The sequence below is a fragment of the Stegastes partitus genome, unplaced genomic scaffold (genome assembly GCF_000690725.1).
Source record: "Stegastes partitus isolate 25-593 unplaced genomic scaffold, Stegastes_partitus-1.0.2 Scaffold204, whole genome shotgun sequence".
Lineage (NCBI taxonomy): Eukaryota > Metazoa > Chordata > Actinopteri > Pomacentridae > Stegastes > Stegastes partitus.
In genome coordinates, this window is record NW_007577935.1 from 210,151 (window position 1) to 229,710 (window position 19,560).

At 39.3% G+C, this 19,560-nt stretch overlaps 1 protein-coding gene across 3 annotated transcripts in view; it reads left to right on the forward strand.

The window, feature by feature from the left end:
- ncam1b (neural cell adhesion molecule 1b) overlaps positions 1-19,560 on the forward strand; it is a 77,878-nt gene that overhangs the window by 17,342 nt on the left and 40,976 nt on the right. For all 3 annotated transcript variants that reach the window (XM_008280630.1, XM_008280631.1, XM_008280632.1), the window contains exons 2-3: positions 18,273-18,347; positions 19,162-19,371. In XM_008280630.1, the coding sequence (XP_008278852.1) occupies positions 18,273-18,347; positions 19,162-19,371 (285 nt within the window). The remainder of the gene's footprint in view (positions 1-18,272; positions 18,348-19,161; positions 19,372-19,560) is intronic.

Here is a 19,560-nt window from a genome sequence, read left to right on the forward strand (position 1 = left end):
AATCTTTTTCAAGTGAAAAATATTTCTCATTGCTCTCCTTCTTTGAAGCAAATAGCTGTATTTGGCATGATCAAGTGCATTGAAATTTAATGCTTAATATTTCCTGAACGTGTGTGTGTGTGTGTGTGTGTATTGGTGCATTGGAATTGCAGAGAAAAGGGACACCTGATGTTACATGCTAACAGTAAACAGGAACAGATTTGCTTAGCAGGTGTAGTAACAGGTTGTTCATGAGTCATTGCCTGTCTCGTCTATGAGTAGAATATGAATTTGTTGTCTCACCCAATGTGCTAAATAACTGAATCACAACATTTGTGTTAAAGACTTGGCTGACTGAGACATAACACAAAACAAGACTTCATAATGCTGACAGACTGAGACTTGCCATGGCTGCCTTTCTGCTTAAACCTAAACCTCCCCCTCAAGCCCCATGCACAGCTGGTTCGTGACTGAACCAGCACTGTTTTGTCTAAAAAAACCTGACTGGTGTTACCCACCTCATCCAGCTTGTCAGCAGCATCTCTAATTAGTCAGCAACTGGAATTATTTTGGAAGAGTATGGCACTGACGCTTAAGAATGCAAATGGCCCTCTGTTATGGCTTAGCACAATTAGATGTGGCATGGATTAATGAGGGACACGAGGTATGGCCTTGAATAACGCGTACATGCTACTGGAGTACTAAGCATGTCCTTGTCGGAAGGCCGACATGGCTTTTCCAACCAGCATAGAAGTCTGAATCTGAGATAAGAATTTAGAGCATGACCCTGGGCACAAATATTAAAAACATGCTGTTGGAGTAAAATGTAAAGTATGTTACGTTAATCAGAAAATTTGACAGATTTTGTTTTTAATTCAAAAAGCTATTTTGAGGTGACCCGATACCTGAGGGGTTAGGACACATACTACAGGCCATTTGCTGCTTGTTATTCCCCACGCTCTGTTTCCTCACATATCCTGTCTCTGGCCACGATAGAAATATGCATAAAAATGTCCCCAAATAATTAACCAAAATGCTATATCATCCATTGTTTTCTTATGTGAATTTCCTTTGGCTGCCCTGGTTTCCAACCCCTCAGACAATACTCATTAGTTATTAGGATACCCCTACCATTCCCCCTGACCATGCTACTGGACTCAGAGCCACAGTTGGTCCCAGGGCACTGCATTGTGGCTGCACCGTCCTAATTGTATTAGGATGGGTCACATTCAGAGGACAAATTTCCCATGGGCAACTTGTAAAGTATGTGTAATTTTAAAAGGGATAAAACAAATGAGCTTCTTTGCGGAGCATAGATGACTGCCGCGTTGTGATCGTGGGGTTTTATTCGGATGTATTTAGCAAGCGGCTAATTTTTCAGCAGGGAGATGCACCGCACGTACACATCAGAAAGATGAATTGAACTGAAGGCATTTCAGTGGGGGCTGTCTGGTTAGTAAGATAGGGAGAGGTCCTTTGCATACAGATTCTATAAGAGGAGGAAACATTATGTTGCAAAGAAACAGCAGATTCCCCAGGCTGTGAGATAAAATTAGTAGGTTACTTGTTGAAGGAGGCGGGCCACTTGTACACAATCAACAAGCTGTATAGGTATTTTGTTTGGTGTCTTGAAATTCCAATAGATTTAAAAATGCACATCTAGGGTTGTGTGTTTCTAACTTGAAATTCAACACATAGAAAATAATACTATTTTCAGAATAGCCCAATATGTATATTTTTGTCTTGTGCCTATTAGCAAATTGACATCAATAGTGCAAAGCTCAGAAAATGTTTAAATGTTTATGATTCTAAGACTAAATTAAAATTAGATATGTTAAGTAGCTTTCTACAGTGCATTTCACACTGCGATACTGCTCTTTCTATTTTTTACCATCTGCTTGATGTGACTGAAGCGCAACACAAACCTGCTCATTTTGAGTGCTGTTTCATGTTCTGTATTAAGCCAGGAATGCTGTGAAAAATTCAGTAATGAGATGAGCAGCAAGAGGCTTTGATTTCAAACTTGGTTACTCTGAACTACCATAGAGCTTTTCATTGTACCGGCTTTTTCTTTTTCTTTAGTCATATAGGCTGTTTGCATGCGGTCATCTTTAAATTAGTGTTTGGCTGGTAAACCATGTAATCGACTGGGAGTAAGTTTAGGGATTTTTTGTAGAGCGAACACAAGAGACAGCTAATCAGAAACCTGTTTGATGCACAGCCACTGTTTTGCTTTGGTTCGACTGGCTTACAGTTAGAGAAAGTGCATCGTGGTCAGCAGGGACATAATCTGAGGACAGGAAAAGACCAGCTGAGGCATCATCATCTTGGCCACTGTGATGGGTGACCCTTGTTTATTTACTGGCAAAGACACATTTTACTGGCATTTGATACTTGGCAGGTGTTTTAGACTCTGTTAGTATGGGAGGCGGGACATCACTATGTGATTGACTGCTGGTGGGTGATGTCCAAATGCTCAGCTGCAGCCAACTGTTTCCATGCCAGCAAGCGAGGGAAAAGAGATGGCCGTGGTGAACATTGTCCAATATTTATCTGGTCATAGGACAGCTTTGGGCTGCTGGCGACTGGTTTCTGTACCTGCTATCAGCATACTTACACGATTGTCCTCCTCAGCTCTGTAACCTTGATGGAGACACGCTCATGCCAGTTTTTATTTTCATTAGTGCTTTAATCCAATTACTGTGTGGTCTGCCCTAATCTCTGAGGGGCTTGCAACGCCTTCCTCCGTTCATAGATAACTCCAGAAGTGGCTGCACACGCTGTGTCATCCTACACAACACATAATGAGTACTCAAGTGCTGCTCTGCCTCTCTGCCCTGCCCCTGGCTCTGTCTGGCTGTACCCGAAATGGTGCATTCCCTCCTATTGATCCTCTTCCTGGTGGAGTCGCAGGCAGGCTTATCCGGCTCGTCCCAGCTTGTCTGCTTTCTGAATGGACACACAGAGAGAGCTGTGTGCATGTGCCAGCCTTCGCGGTTCTGTGTAGTCACAGGCATCTTGTGGCTGAGTGGTCATTTTGGCTCCCTCGCTCCAGTCCTCCTGCCCTCTTGCCCTGCCAATCCCCCTTTTTGCCTCTTTGTTGTTACAGTAACTATTAGATATGCATGAAAATCTGCTCAGTTAGCACAGCCATAGTTTATTATATTCCGCTAAACCTCAATGGCTGTCTCACAAGTAGCAAGCGGGGTGGCTGCTTTGTGGGCTTTTTCAGAGGAGTGTGTCGTGACTAGCACTAACAGGGAAGTCACTTGAGTACCACTGTAATGATTAATCTGACTGGAAGAGTGAGTTTTTTTTTTCAAAAAGTGACAGACTGTGGTGATTCATTGCGCTTGCAGATATGTTAACATTTCAGTCATTGTTCAAGCCACACAGACACCCTTGTATGTAGTTGCCACCCAGGACTCGAGCCTAAAATTAAAAAAAATAAATAAATCTTTGCAGAGTCCTCAGAATTCAGGCTCCAAGAATCTTTCCATTTCACTGATTATGCATGTCTTTCTTAGACATAGTGACAGACTGCTCCCTCAGTTCTCGCACAGGTTGTACAGCTCTGCTGGAGCCCCAAGCTGGATGAAAATCAAACTGGGATCTTAGGAATAATTATTATTTCACAGCATCACATACTTGTGTGCTGTAGATGACAAAACATGTTTATTCTGGATTGTTGTGGCTTTGGTTTGTGTTCACAGAATTGTCAGACTTATTTAATAAGCCACAATTAATCTCTTTCATGTGATTTATTTATTTGTTTTTTCCTGTGAACTTTCTCTCCTCTATATTTTATGTGTCCCAGGCAGCACGATGTCTACATTTTCTTCTGGCCTTGTTTTCAACCTTCTAAATACTGAGTCATTACAGGAGTACACAGCATGGCATGATGGGTCGCAGGCGCTCAGCTCTCCGCCTCCCTGGGCTTTTGTTGTGCGGTGCACAGCTGAGGCAGATGCTGAGGGGCACTCACACTAAATTGCCTGAATGAGGGCAAATTCTGTTGGCCACTGAAGTGGAGTGCACCGTAGCTCATTGAGTCACAGCTTATCTTCAACACAGGGAGGAAGAGGAATGCAGCTCTGAGAGGCACATGCCCATTAGAGAGAGATGATTTTTAACTCGGATTTAGGCTTCAGTTTGAGTCATTGTGTTACTTAAGGCACAGTGGCAGTGTTTACCACAGTACAAAATGTTATCTGTATTTAGTGTTTTATTATTGGTTCTGTTCAGTGGTGTCTAACATGTGTTTTAAAGTGACATATTTGAGAGCATGTTACATTCATATGCAACAATCAAGTTTTGTTGTGACTCATTCAAGTCAACAGCAATTTTTCCATGAGATATCTAAATGTAATAGAGGTTAATGTGATTTAAAAAAAATGTTATATAGGTTACAATGTAAGTCATATTTATTTGGCTAATCTTGAAATAGTAATGCTTTGGTGTATAGTAGGGCATACACTACAAAATAAATAAATCTTTTTGGCTTATGACAATATGATAGATGTAATGTGGCAGTAGGTGACATATTTTACAATACTTAACTATCACAACCAAGCATCTTTCAAACAGCCACTGTTTAACAACAGAGCTGAATCATCTTCACTGTGGCAGACCAACTTCTGCTGCCTCGGCCTCTTATTCTAATGTGAGCTGCCCTATTATATAACTCATAAATATGACCATTACGTCAGTATTTCAAGTGATATTTTACGCCCTCGTTTTTTAACACGTAACATTCTGCTGCCATAAAGTACAATCCTGTTAACTGCTGAGCGTGACTGCAAATTTCGGATACGTTGTAATTAATCAGTTATAACTCATGAAAGGGATTTAAGCACATATGAATTGCATTGTAAGCCCCCTTGAGTATTATAGATGCCACGAAAAGATGATTTGGGATTAAGATTTAAATTTTACAAGGGTAATTTGTCCTGAAAGCTTTGAAATAGATATAATTAAGAACCAGTCAATTTTTTTTTTCTTCTTTTTTTTCTGTAGTGGTTCCTTTTGGGTTGGCACGTACCCATTTCTGTTAAAAATAATGCACAGAGACTTACTGTAAGCTGCTGGCCATCTGTTCTGCAGTCTTATGGTTAAAAAGTAATGCTCAAACGAATTGCCTCAAGTGTCTAAAGCCTGGCAGATATGGATGCCTTAGCTTGGGGCTATAATAAGGGAAGCACCAGCTGAGCCTCAAATGAATACTTAAAATTTGCTCCTTTAAACATCATGTGGTTTCTTTGAATCAAACTGTATGGAGAGTTGAACTCATAGCTTTTTATGTGTATACAGTATGCAGTCCACTGATGCAGACACTGGAGCGTCATGACACCAATGGCCGAGCCACTGAAGCAGGCGTAGTGATCAGTTGAAATTGTGCGCGTTGTTTTGACAACCACTCCAATGTAAATAGTCACTCCTCTGAGGCTACACTGCAGCATCCAATCAGACAACCATACAAGAGAGAAAGAGAGAGAGAGAAGGGAGACTGAGAGGGAGAGAGACAGAGTGGTGATGTCAAAAAAAAAAAAAAAAAGGGGAGAGGGGAGCTGGGAAACACGTTTCCATAGCAACTGGTAGAAATTAGTATAACTGTGGTTGAGAGGCATGAGCAGCAAGCAAATACTCACTTCTTCCTTAAAACTAGGAAGTGCTGAATGCATGCACTTTAGGTGTCCATTGTCACTTTAAAACCGGGATCTTATTACAGGAATTGCTCTGAATTAAATGCCTTGTAGTTATATTTTTGCTGTGTGTTATTTTGATACTTGTCTTCATGAAGAGTCAAAATGCAGTTTTGTTGACCAAAACTACTTGTGTTGTTATTGGAATTTCACAAGCCTGCCTGCCACTTTTAACTATGGTATTGTAATTTAAGTACAAGTATTAAAAAAATGATGATGTAAGCTTGCGCCAGTGACAAATTTGTGTTGTGAGTCTTGTAGTTGTCCCAACAAATCAACGCCATAAATTGGTCCAACTTGATGAGGTATTGGCAGTTTTTCTTAGCCATAGGGCGCGGGACATTCCCATCAATAAACTGTGATATATTGTGAGTCAGTATTTTTCAATACATTGCGAATGCACTAGCACTATTACTGAGGCATAGGCACTTCATTCCTGGAGATATTTGAATTCTAAAACATGTGCTTTCTGTTCGTACAGACAATACCAGTGTTTTATTAGCTGTCTGATAGAGAAGCAGTGGTTTCACACTTCATGTTGAACATGTTCATTTTGCTATTTCTTTTTGTGCGTGTGAAAAAAAAAAAAGTCTATTATTAATATTTGGATTTTTCATGTCAGTCGCCTGTAAAACAATGTGGCACTAAAAGCTCTTAATGCAGTAAATAAATATAGTATTGGTTTTATTCCTGCTATGTATAAATAGATTTTTGCTTTTGAAAGGTTATGGCTTTCTCTTTAGGGACATAGCTATAGATAGTGGGGTCCAGAAATAGTTTGGCAGCGACACAAATTTTGCCTGCGTACGATCGATAAATGACATAAAGCAGTCAGGATGTGACTGAGGTATAGGCTTTTAGCGTTAATTCAAGGGGTTTAAACTATTAAGGCATTGCTGCCATTTTTTAATAGTCCCTTTATTTTCAATGGTCAATCAACAGTAATTGGACATTTTTATAGCCAGATGAGCTAGTTTCCCAATTGTTTCATGACAGATTAAGAACATGAAAGGTGTGCAGTTGATTCCTAGTGTTGAATCTGTATTTGGTAGCAGATTTATCCCAGGAGTTGACAGTGTACTGTGAATTTGTTCCTGGGAAGTCTCAATATGTGGTCCAGAAAGGTGTCAATGCAAGAGAAGGAGGTGATTGTGATCCTCAAAAAAGAAACAGACGTATCAGAGAGAAAGCTGAAACTTTAGGGAGTCACCAACTGTTTGGTACATTCTTACAAAGAAGGAATGCATTGGCGAGCTCAGCAACACCAAGAGCCGTGGATGGCCACAGATGATAACTAAAGTGGATGCTTGCAGAATTCTTTTCTTGGTCAAGAAAAACCCCTACATCCAGCCAAGTCAGCAGCAGTCTCGAGGAGGATGTCGGCAATCAAGAGATGCCTTCATGATTGTAAACACAGACAGTTTACCTCAAGTTGCAAAATAGTGTTACCACTCAGAACAGAAAGTCCAGTTTGGTCAGAACACACCTGAAGCCTACCTAGTCCTGAAACAACATACTTTGGACAGATAAAGCCAAGATTAAATTGAACGTTGGGAGAAGAAGAGTATGGAGAAGGAAATGAAGGAAAAGCATGATTCACAGCATACCACATCACCTGTAAAACATGGTTGATGCAGTATTATGGCACATATGGCTGCCAAGGAACTGGGTCACTAATGTTTATTGATGGCATGACAACTGATAGAGGTGGCAGGATGGATTCTAAAGTGTATAAAGCTTTACTTTCTGCCCACATTCAGCCAAGTGCTGCAAATCTGATATGGTGGTGCTTCACAGAACTGATGGATAATGACCCAAAACATACCGCAAAAACAACACAAGAGCTTCTTAAGGCAAAGAAATGGAATGGCAGAGTCAGTCATCTGACCTTAACCCAGCTGAGCATGCTTTTCCCTTAATGAAGACAAAATTGATGGTGGAAAGACCCACAAACAAGAGGTAACTGAAGGCAGCCGCAGTAAGGGCCTGGCAAAGTATCTCAAGGGAGGGAATTCAGCATTTGGTGATGTCCATGATTTCCAGGCTTTAGGCAGTCACTGACTGCAAATGATTTGCATCCAAGTATAAAAAATAGTTCTTATATTTATAATTATGTTAGTTTGTCCAATTACTTTTGAGCCAGTGGAGGGATTATGTAAAAAAAAAAAAAAAAAAAAGGCTGTAATTCCTGAACAGTTAATGTAATAGTTTGTTAAAACCCTTGAATTAAAGCAGGAAGTCTGCATTTTAATCACGTCTTGATTGCTTCATTTTAAATTCACTGCAGTGGAATACAAAACTAAAAAATTGTCTAATTGCCTGAATACTTATTGTCCCAACTTAAGATGTTTTTTGAAACGTACAACATGTTTTTTTGAAACGTATAAACCTCCCTGTTGTTAGTCGTTATCTTGTGCAAAACATTCATATTGTGAAAATAGTGCTGTAGTAATGTATTATGAGCTACTCAGTAATTTCCAGCCCTAATGGCTTGTGCACCATTCATTTGAAGGACAGATCTGATCTTTTGTTTATTTTAGATAACAAATAGTAAGCTGAGGTTTGTAACTGTGACTGTCAATTTGGCAGGCTTATGTTTAAGTGGTTGTGAATGTGCGTGTGTGTGTGTGTGTGTAGGTGTGTGTGTGTGTGTGCGCGCTTTACGCTGGCAGAATAGATAATGAGCATAATCCCGTATGGCAAGTGAGGCGAGTCACGGCTTGGGTCGAGGCTTACTACAACATCCAACAGCCTAGGCTGCAGCACCCGAGGTGTTCCAAGATAACTACAGAGGCCAGAGTGAAAAGGCTAGGCTCTGCATAAATTCTCATCTATATGGTTTCCTTGCCCTTCATATCTTATCACTTACTTCCAAAATAACAATGTGCTCCTGTGGGGAACTTACATTTAAGATACAACCCAAGCTGGAAAAGATGGGTTTAGGCTACATGAGACTATTTTAAGTCCTCCAACTGCAACCTCTGATTGCTGTAGCCCAAGGGCATCAATGTACGTCATTTTCATTCATGGAATAACCCCCTTCCACCACCATCATTACATAGCCGGACACATGCATTCATACACGTGCAGGCACATGTGCATTTACTTGTTTAAGCACTGTAGCACAATGTCTTATGGCTGTGTTGGGAAAAATCGCAAGCATGATGATCCTTAAATAAATAAACATAACCGAAGACAGCCGTGTATTGTGAACTTGAAATAGTGCAGCCCTCTCTGGTCCTACAGTACAGATATATTCAGATAAATGCCACAGCATGTTTTGCATTTTACTGTATCATGCTGTGAGCTGCATTAAGAGCCTGCAGAGACTATGTAAGTGATGATACACTGCCATTGACAATGTAGTATTTTCCTGCATCTTACTATAAATTTCATGAGATTGCTCCAAGACTACAAATACTAAGGTTTTGTTGATGACCTACAGAGACATGAATTATTGACACTGCAAGCTGTCTCCTATAGTCATGATCAGCCTGCATCCAAATATGACATTGCCCACAGCTACAGTAAATGTTACATCACAAATGAATTGCTAATGTCATAGCCACAGTTTCTGTGTTGCATTCAAATTTGCCTTGTGCTTTCCTGTTTGGATGCAGATAAACAGACCAGCCACTAGATTTATTGCTGCCATTTTCTTGGTATTTCTCTTGGTATTGTGGTGCAATTTTGGCAGACCATCGTTCTCTGCACATATGTCATTTTTCAAGTGTATTTCATGTAAATAAGACTTTAATTTGCAGCTCAGATTTTGGTTCACACCGGCATTCTTAATCCATTTGTTGGCAGCTGATTTTCAGATTCCAACCATATTCTGCGTCCATAATTGGGAATGTGTTGAAAGCAGTGACTATTAAATATAATTATCGAAGTATTGGCTTTTATCATTACATCTTTGTTTCTTGACTCACTCCCCTTCTTTTAAGGATGTAATTATTAAAGTGAATTAGGAGCAATAAAGCTAAACCTTATCTTTGAATGTCTGTGGTCAGTCTCCAGGCGCATTGCAACTCGGCATTCCTTCTTTAATTTGTTGCATTATAGGCGGCTGATACAGGTTGATTTTTAAGGGGCCTTCCCTGAAGGGAATTTTTTTCATGTTAAGTTTTTGTAAAAGCATTGGAATGCCAAGTTTAACTGCAGGGAGATTATGTGTTTTCCCAGAACTAGGTCACTCTTATCTACTTGAATTGTTTATTTCTCTGTTGGTCTGAGCCAGTCTACCGTTGAGGGCCTTAACAACCAGGAAACTTAGCACAGGTTTGGGTATGTTGCTGCTGCTTTTATGCAAGTTTTATAAGCCTAAGGTTAGGTTTGCCAATTAGTAGTACATAACACCTTCTGATGCTCTTCAGGCCATCTTCCTTGATCCTCATTTTAAGTTCTTGTTCCAGTTTTAGTACATAACAGTCATACTTTGAATCTCCTTTCTGGGAACTTGTTAAATATTTTAAAGCTTGCAGTTTGTGCTTGACGATCAAGCGGTTCACAGGTAGAGTAATGCACTTTTAGGTTAACACTTCCAACACTATGATAAGGAATACATAAAAAATACAACAACAAATAACAGTAACAAAAAAAACTTTACATTTTCAGTTAATTAAAATTATTCATTTCTTGTAATATGAGAAAAGTATGTTGTTTACTGTGCAAAGACGATTTGGAATTGACTACTTTAGTATTTGTAGGAATTGAAGTAGACGTAGTATCAGAAATAACACTGGCAGGCACAAATGCTTTCTCCACTGAGCTACTCGTAGTATTGATTGACACATGGGAAATCAATTACCCATCAGATTTTTAAGCAACAACACTACAGCCATGCTAGTAGCTTTGTGAGACTGTGCTTACTTAAACACAGCAGTGTATTGAACTAAATGCAAAATAAGTATGCCAACAATTTGACAATGCTAACACGCAGATGTTAAGCAAGTGCAAGGCTTACAATGTTTGCCATCTTAGTTTAGGGTGTTACAATGCTAACATTTGCTAGTGAACAAGTTAAAGTTGCATTTGAGAGCCGAGCATCTGTGACCCATTGTACTATGATGTGCAATCCTTTATTGAGCAAGTATTTAGAGGACTGAAAAAAGACCCCAGTTAAACTTCAAGTACAGCTAAGGCTGATGGGATCGTTATCAGTTTGTATCATTCATAAACCAATGTACTGGATAAATTAAAATTTAAAACTGATGGTGATGGTAAAAGGCTTACCCACCTCTGCTGGACAACAATGGCTATGCCAAATTTAATGGCAATCCATAGCTGGTTTGCAATATTTTACTCAGAAGTACAAATCCAGCACTAGAGGAGATAGATGATCAAATAAAGTATGCAATGTCTAAGAACCATGAATGTCTGTGAAAATATTTGCGCAACTCCCTCATATAAATGTCAAGATTTTTGACGGGATAAGTAAGGGTTTACCAATTTGTGGCATGGTCGATTATGGGTTACAATATGTACTTTTTTTTATTTTTTTATGGGAGCTGGTTAAGAAAAATAATTAGAAAATGTGTTTCTTTGACTCTGATGCAGCCACCTCTCTTGATGTGTAGTCACCACTGTGTGGTGTCGATCAAGGTCCTGCCCGCAGCAGTATCTGATAATAAATGTCACCAGTAATAGCCCATCAACACTGAAGGATGTATGTTGAAAAGCTGTCTTTTAATTAAACATGTGTAAAACATAAATAAACAAGTGCAAATATGTCTTCTATCAGTGCTGAAAAATTATGATGTCAATATTTTCATTTACTGCAAATGTATAGCAGCCCCAAATATTGATTATCAATCTCCTTGATTGTATAGTAGCCCTGGAAAAAAAAAAAAAACTCATAATGGTTCCCTCATTGTAGATAAGTAAAAGCATCCAGGGGGTGCTCGAGTGGAAGTACATTAGATATAAACTAGGACTCATCCTCTGAGGACCATGACTATCTGTAGAAAATTCCACGACAAATGCCAATCCAGATCCGACTCTTCTGACTAAGTAACTCCTATTTTGTAATATGCGTCATACTGCTAGGCTCTGGCCTAAAAATGCTATCTTAAATTAAAGTGCCTTTCTTCTGCCTAAAAAACCACTGCCTAAAGGATTAAGATTAAAAGATGTGTGTGCATATTGTGTGTGTTTATATACTCTGTTTGATGTACATACATATATGTGCGTGTGTGTGATTTATTTATTCATTTTTCTTCTTTTTTTTTAATCTACATTGCATAGTACTTTCACTCCTATGTAGTGCATATCCACAAGCAGCCTTAGCCTTAGGGTTTAAAACCATTTGGTCATGAGGGATTCACATACAGATTAAATTTCTAGACTGTGCATTTAGTTCTTGTAATTTGGCCACCCCCTGTGTTGAAAGAGCCTTTTGCCCTTTAAAAAGACTTGGAAGTACAGTAGCATGTTAGCTTCTTTAATATATGAAAAGTGAGCCGTTGGTTGGAGAGCAATTACCCTGTCTTCATAACTCAGCAAAGAGAAGCCACAGCTTTGCCTTTAATTTGAGAGAACCAATTAGTGCTTGGCCTACACAACAATTTAATTTGGAACGCTCTCAGACTGTGCAGGTGTGTTGCTGTTGTATTCCAATACTCAACAGAATAAAGACGAGGAAAAAAAAAAGAAGAGGATATGAGATCATGTGTGGGAATTTCATCCCTCTGAATGTCAGCTTGCTTGGGATGATATGAGAGCGGTTTTGCATTGTTGGTTTTAATGGGAAAAGCAGCGTTGTGAAGTGTACTGACAGGTTTTAGAAAGTGGCTCACTGCTTTCTGACTTCATGACATTAATTCATTGCATAAAACTCAATTGAGTCAGTTGGATAAAAGTGTCTGATTTGTTAACATAAAAAAAGTCAGTATTTACCACATTTTCAAATGTTAGCAGCTTATCGGTTGTTAGTTCATAGCACCCATTCCTACATTACTTGGCCAATTATTTAGGAAATATACTCATTTGTTAGTAGGTACACTCAACTACAGCTAACACAGTCGAACACAAGAGACTTTCAATAAATCCTATTTTCATCAAGGTTATGAGAAGTGTCCACAAGAACAAGTGCTGCAGCTTGATTCACTTTACCCACCATTTTGAAGGCTGTTATTTGTTGTGCTGTTGAATTGTATTCCCACACTGAGAAGGGTCTGTGATGTCAGTCGACCTTCAATCATATAGCTGGATGGTTAGAGGGATTTTATAGGGCCATTTTGCTACATTAGTTTTCAGTAGGTGTACCTTGTTGACTGGCTATACTAATATAACACAGCATGTCACGGATGGTCTTAATTTGGCACATGATCTGCTTTTTAAAGGAATCATACTGGTCATGTCATTAAGGGTGCTACATGTAAATATTTCAGTTTGAATGTTCGCTTGCTGCTAACCAGCCAGTACTTCCCTGTCCAGTCTGTGTTTCCCTACCTGCTTACAGGTAGGGAAACACACTGGCCAGGTTGCTGTTGTGGTAGTCCCCAATGTCAGCTGCTTCTCCAGTGAGTCTCTCCTTCCTTGGACCGACTCCAACTCCATCTTGGACTGCAGCTGGCAATGACAGTCCTTGTTCTACACTGTGGAAGATCCACTGTTAGCTGGAGAGCCACTCCAACCAGAACCTGCAGCAGGTGGGGAACTGGTTCACATGCTGTTATGCCAAGCTCACTGAGGCTACAGAGCAGAGCAAGGATGCCATGAAGTTTGTCTGTAAATAGCTGACTGCTGTTGCCAGCTGCAGTCTCAGTGAGCGAAGTTGGAGTCTGTCTGCAAGACAAGAGACTCACTGGTGAGGCAGCTGAATGACATTGGGGACTGCCACAGCAGGGAGCTGGCCAGGCTGGAGGCAGGGAAACATGCGAAGGGATGGGCCGGGGCTACCTAGTTATCAGCGACTGAAAGCAGCAGAGATACAAATCACTATTTTCAGTGAAAACAGGATGCATATTTGTGAGCTAGGTCTTTAGCACTGATTCACAATTAGAGGCATTCTATTTACGCAACCACATTCAATACAAGTCATGAGCACATTGTGATTCTACCCTAAAAGACTGTCATATGCCACCGCTAATGAGTAACTCACTTTTGCACCTAATTTACTCCTCAAACACAGTGCTAGGGTAAGCATTTAGTATGTTCTGCAGCTTCTGCATTTCTCTGGCATATTACAGTAAATCCTGAGCTAGTTATCTCGCTTCATTTTTAACCGCACCATTTATGTCTCTTCCCTGCAAAAATGTCAAAGGGAATAAGTGTCTGAACAAATATTTTTGCTTTAACTTCAGGACCAAATAAACGCACATAGAGCCTGGCTATTTCAGTCAATGTGTGAAACACTAATGGAAGCCAGTGATGGTGGTGTATCTGTGGCATTTCTTCTTTGTAATGTAAACTCATCAGTTGCCCCACATCTCACCCCTCTACTGAATTGCCACTTCACCTCCCCAGCTCTGATAATGGATCTTTTCATCGTCTTATCTGTGTGGGCTTATTCCACTCAACCTTTACTGGACATTCATACTTTATTGAATTTCTTATAAATGGGTTTATTACATCAGTGCTGAACTCCCATGTGTTTTTCTGCAGCCTAATTGTTGTATTTGTTGTTTCTCAGATAGTTAATATTTGTGTGTTTGTGTGTGTGTGTGTGTGTGTGTGTGTTTTTCAGGGTGTTTTTCTTGATAAATCTCCGCCTGGGTTGGAAACTATTATAGTTGTAAAACCCTTTCAGACACTGAAAGTGATAATGGGCTGTACAAACAAACTTCTTAACTTGAATAATCATCATCAGCTTGCTTTTCTCTGCAGATGAGTTGCCCGTTCATTTGACTAAATGAATACCAACCGTCCTTTTTTCCTCGGTGCAATTAAAACAAAATCCATAAACCTTTTTCCATGAAATTAGCATAACATTGTTTTTTTCTTAGTTGTTTGTATGAAAAAGTGAGTGGAGCGCTGATGTCAGGGTTTGATGTTCCATCAGTTTGAAGATCAAATCCTGCCCACAAAAATGAAACAGTTTGACTCTTTTAAAAATAAAACTCTCATATAAATGAATAACTGTCGATTATAGTGCTTTGTGCTTTGTGTTATTGACTCAAATGAGGATAATCTGACAGCAGAGACAGTGCAAACTACAGTGATTTTCCTCGGCTGCATTCAGTACCTGCCTTCACTGCCACTCTGATGGCATGACAGATCACACTTAATGTCAGTCTCTGGAAATTGTAGAAAACACTTTCTTTTGTTCAGATTTTGCCTTTTTAGTGTCAGTAATTACGTCGTGTATGGAATTCTGGGAGGTTTATGGGTTAAGAGCTGAAATGCTTAATCAATAAACAGAAAAATAACTCATATTTGATCATCCATCCATTATCTAGACACCACTTAATCCTCACTAGGGTCGCGGGGGGCTGGAGTCTATCCCATATGACTTAGGGTGAAGGCAGGAGACACCCTGGACAGGTCACCAGTCTATCACAGGGCTACACTTAGAGACAGACAACCAAGCACACTCACATTCATGCCTACGGACAATTTAGAATCACCAATTAACCTCAACATGTTTTTGGATCTTGTGGGAGGAAGAACCTGGAGAGAACCCACGCTGCACGGGGAGAACTGCAGTACTAACCACTGAGACACCTTAACGCCCAATACTTGATCAGTTCTATGTAATTTTTTTGCCATTTAGTTCTAAAATAGATTATGTTATTTGGTACACTGTTTATCTAAAGTGATGGTGGGCATTTGTCACTATTTTCTAGCATCTTGTGGATCATACGACCCCCTTTTTCCTCCTAAACAATCTTGTAATTTCTACTCGTTTCTTGCTAGTCTTACCGAATGATAGTCACTCCTAAAGGTCCCATATTGTGCCCCTTTTAAGCAAATTAATACAAGTCTCAAATGTTCCCAAAATGTCTTCATTTTCAGCTTAAAATACTGCAAAGATGCTTCATTTTACTGTGACTTCTTTACCTCTGGTTTAAGCCTTGTTCTAAATCAGCTGTACAAGTGACTTTCGATCACTGCTAACTTTCTGGGTAAGCGATCATTTTACATGGATATCGACACATTAACAGCAAATCGGTTGTATTTAACTGATGTAATGGGTTTGTGAGACAGTGTTGTGATTGTAAAATCAGTGCGTTAGCAGTGCTTGGAAATGGCTCTAAAGTGACTGTTAGTTAACATTAAGTCTTAATGAGCTGTGTTTCAGTCACCGTTTGGTAGTTATTCCATTGTTAGAGACCAAAAACAGAAAAATATGTAAACAAGAAAAGCTTTATTGGAAATTGTCTGTGTTAAAATGCAGTAAATGTGAATTCAGAGAGCTGGAGAGAAGCAAATCCTGGTTTTGATTGCCCTGAAGCACAACAGATGACATGAAAATACAGTAACCCTCTAATTCCTAGTTTATTGGTTTCAAATCAGTCTTAAAGTCATCTTAAATCAGCCAAAAGCAGAACATTTGGTTTGCTTTGCCCTTGGCTGAGACATATCAGGATTAGAAAAAGCAGCTCCAGAAAGTAAGTAAACCTGCTAGACTGAAAGACACCTGTTTATTGTGGAAGCAGCGGTATGGTAGTGAGGGGGCATAATTGTGCAAATTTTAATCTATTCTTTCCTCAGGTTCACCTTTTGTAAAGTCGGGAGGCTGTCTACTCGTGGGGGTGCTAGACGAATGGTAGAATTAAACGCTCTCATATCGTAACTGTGTTTAACTTTACACCACCATATTTATTACAGCCACAAAAATACTATAAAAATAGATTTTCACCATATGGGACTTTGAATTTTATCTGTCAGCGCCTAGTATTTTAGTAATTGTTCATCTTCAACACATTTAGAAAGGCTTATTTACAGTTTATCAGTTAAATCCCCCAAAACTGAATGAGACAAAAATGCTCATTAAAATCTGATGAAACTAAATAAATGCTGCAAAAATAATGAGACTGTCTTGACAGTTTTCTTGCTCTAATTTAGTAGAAATAAAGAACAGGAGATTGGCAATAGACTTCCGTTAACCTTTGACTTTACTGGGCTTCAAAGATGGAATTATCTTTACATTTTCACATTAGAGGGAATGTCACTTTTATGGGAAGACTTGAAATAGATTGGCTAAAATAAATCAATAATTGCCTATTCGCTCCACGAGTTGACATTACAGAAATCCTTCTGCGTTTTCGCTCCAGACATCTCTATTAGACCTCATTGTCCTCTTTCCCTGTGCCAATTGAAGGCCCCGTCTGTCCTTTTTCACCCTGACCTCCAGTGTGGTGCATGTACATTAACACAGTCTTGCTCATGCATATTATAATGCTGAATTTTTGGCCCATTTAGTCACAGTTCTTAGTCAACCACTGGAACCCTGACTATCCTCCCCCGAGAGGAAACAAGTGGTGCTTTGTTCTAATTAAGCACGGAAGTGTTTCCGGCCGCACTACCGTCCGTGTCAAATAATAGAAATCTGTCCTTTTCATCCAGTCTTTGATGAAGTGCAGGCTCCCACTGAGAGACGCTCACCAGACAGCATGATTTCTAAGAATTTTTTGAAGCGTTTTAAAAATAATTTATTTCAAGGTACATTGGGAGCACATCGCTGGTTCTTGCCCGCTGCTGAATTTTAACTGAATAATTGCAGTGCTGGCTTGATGTTATTTCTCTTGAAAGGACAAGAAGACTGCAGGCAATAGAGGAATAGGAAATGTCCATCTTTTCTGTAATAATAGGGCTGCTAGGGCCAAAACTGGCATAATTATTTTCTTGATGGGCATGGACATTGCTTTTAACAGATTCAATGTTCCAACTGCCTTTTCAGTTGCTGTAAAAATATTGATGTATGTTCAAAGATATGGGTGATTTTTTTTTTTTTTCTTTCATCTGGAACATCAGAAACTTTTTTTGGACACTATAGAATTTGCCACCATACATATTCCAGGCTGCTGCTGCTGCATACTCCATCTTCTGGGCTAAGTTTGCTTCCCTCTTCAGCTCTGATAAACCAATAACAACTGGTTGATGTAAAATACATCGCTATTGGTGTGCCAGCGTGGAAATGTTGCCACAAAAATCAGATTTGAGACTTTTGTGTTTTGTGAATATATATATATATATGTATATGCAATGGATGTTCATTTATGTCTAAATGTCCTACACTCCAACTTTAATACTTATTCCACCTGTTAACCAAAAACGAACTACTAATAAAAACGTTTGTCTGACACCAGTCTCCAATGGATGTAAATAATCAAACAGAAATGTGTAATTCTGTCTGTGACTATGCCTGTGCTCTTTCTAGTAGTTGTAGTAGCAAAGTTTGCTAAATAGAAATCATCAAAATCCCACAGTTGTAGTACTGATTGCCTGCAGGTGCCAGCTTCTGTCCTTGCCTGTAGGTGGCATACACTGATATGTCAACAGCTGCAGGCTAAATCATCTTTAGGGATAAACAAAATATCAGTGTTTGAAACAATTGTAATATCTCCCAATGCTGAAACAGTGTCAAGCATTTCTGCATTCTTAAACACAGCCTCATTTGTTTTGTGTGCTTTTTCTCTGTTGTAGTTTCACTGGAAGTGCAGATCACACCAACTCACGGTGAGATTAGTCTGGGAGAGTCCAAATTCTTTGTGTGCGAAGGTAAGTTGGTCATGCTTAGAATCTTTTTTTTTTTTTTTCTTTTAAACTGCACCTTAACTATTTGCTTTTAGTTTTCACCTGTGTACATTTTAATATTGTTGTACAGATATACCATACGTGACTTAAACAGACAAAATTCCAGCACAGGCTTGTGTTTTGTATTTACTATATACTAAATAGTAATGAAAATGAAATAATATTTTCATAATCTGATTCAAGATGATATGCAAGCACTATGGGTTCATTACGCTCCACATACTGTATGAGCATGTGACAAACAAACACTCTTGAATCTTAAATGGTACTCAAAAGTTCAAATAATATCTTAATACTCTGCCTCATCGAACACTCATTCTTTTTTTGCAGGGTGTCATTGTAAAACCACATCACTATACCAGCCTTCTTTTATTATCTATTAAGTGGTTTACTGGTTACTTGAAGGTCTAGGATTTGTATTGTGTATTTATGTGGCTGAAATGTCCTGATTTTCAGTCTTATCAATCTATCAAGCCTTTGCTGCATGATGCTTCCTTCATTGTCCTTTGTTTCTTGTCCTTCATATCGATCTAAAGGGAATAAATGGCAGAAGACCTTTTAAAAAAAACCTTTTGAGTTTATTTTTAGCACATTTTTCTCTGACATCTTGGTTGTCATACACAGTTTAAATGTATAAACTGCAGACTTCAGATCATGCAGCAGCATGAACCACCTACAGTTTTTGTCCGTGGGCACTGGTTGACTTCACTGATGTGAAACGTGCACCTTATAGATGCCTGTTTTCTTATCTACTGCTGTGCTCTGTCTGTGCCCTTAGTTGTAGGCGTTGCCAAGCACATAGACTGGTTTGGACCAACTGGGGACAGGATAGAACCGAATAGACCAGACATAACAGTAACCCGTAACGATGAGTCATCTTCCACCCTCACTCTGTACAAAGCTGGGGCTGATAATGCGGGGACATACAAATGTGTCGCTACCAGTGGAGACCAGCAAGGGGAGTCAACTGTCAAAGTGAAAATCTTCCGTAAGTATTTCCCTCACCACATACAGTTCTCTCTCCAAATTATAGAGTGGTGTGAGCATAGAAGAAAAAGAATCCTGTTTATTGAACTCATAGTATTTTATTGACTGCTCAAGGGCAACACATTACTCTTTTTCTTCTCAAGTGACGATGGATTTTTCATCAGTTCAATAAACGGTCGGAAGACCATTA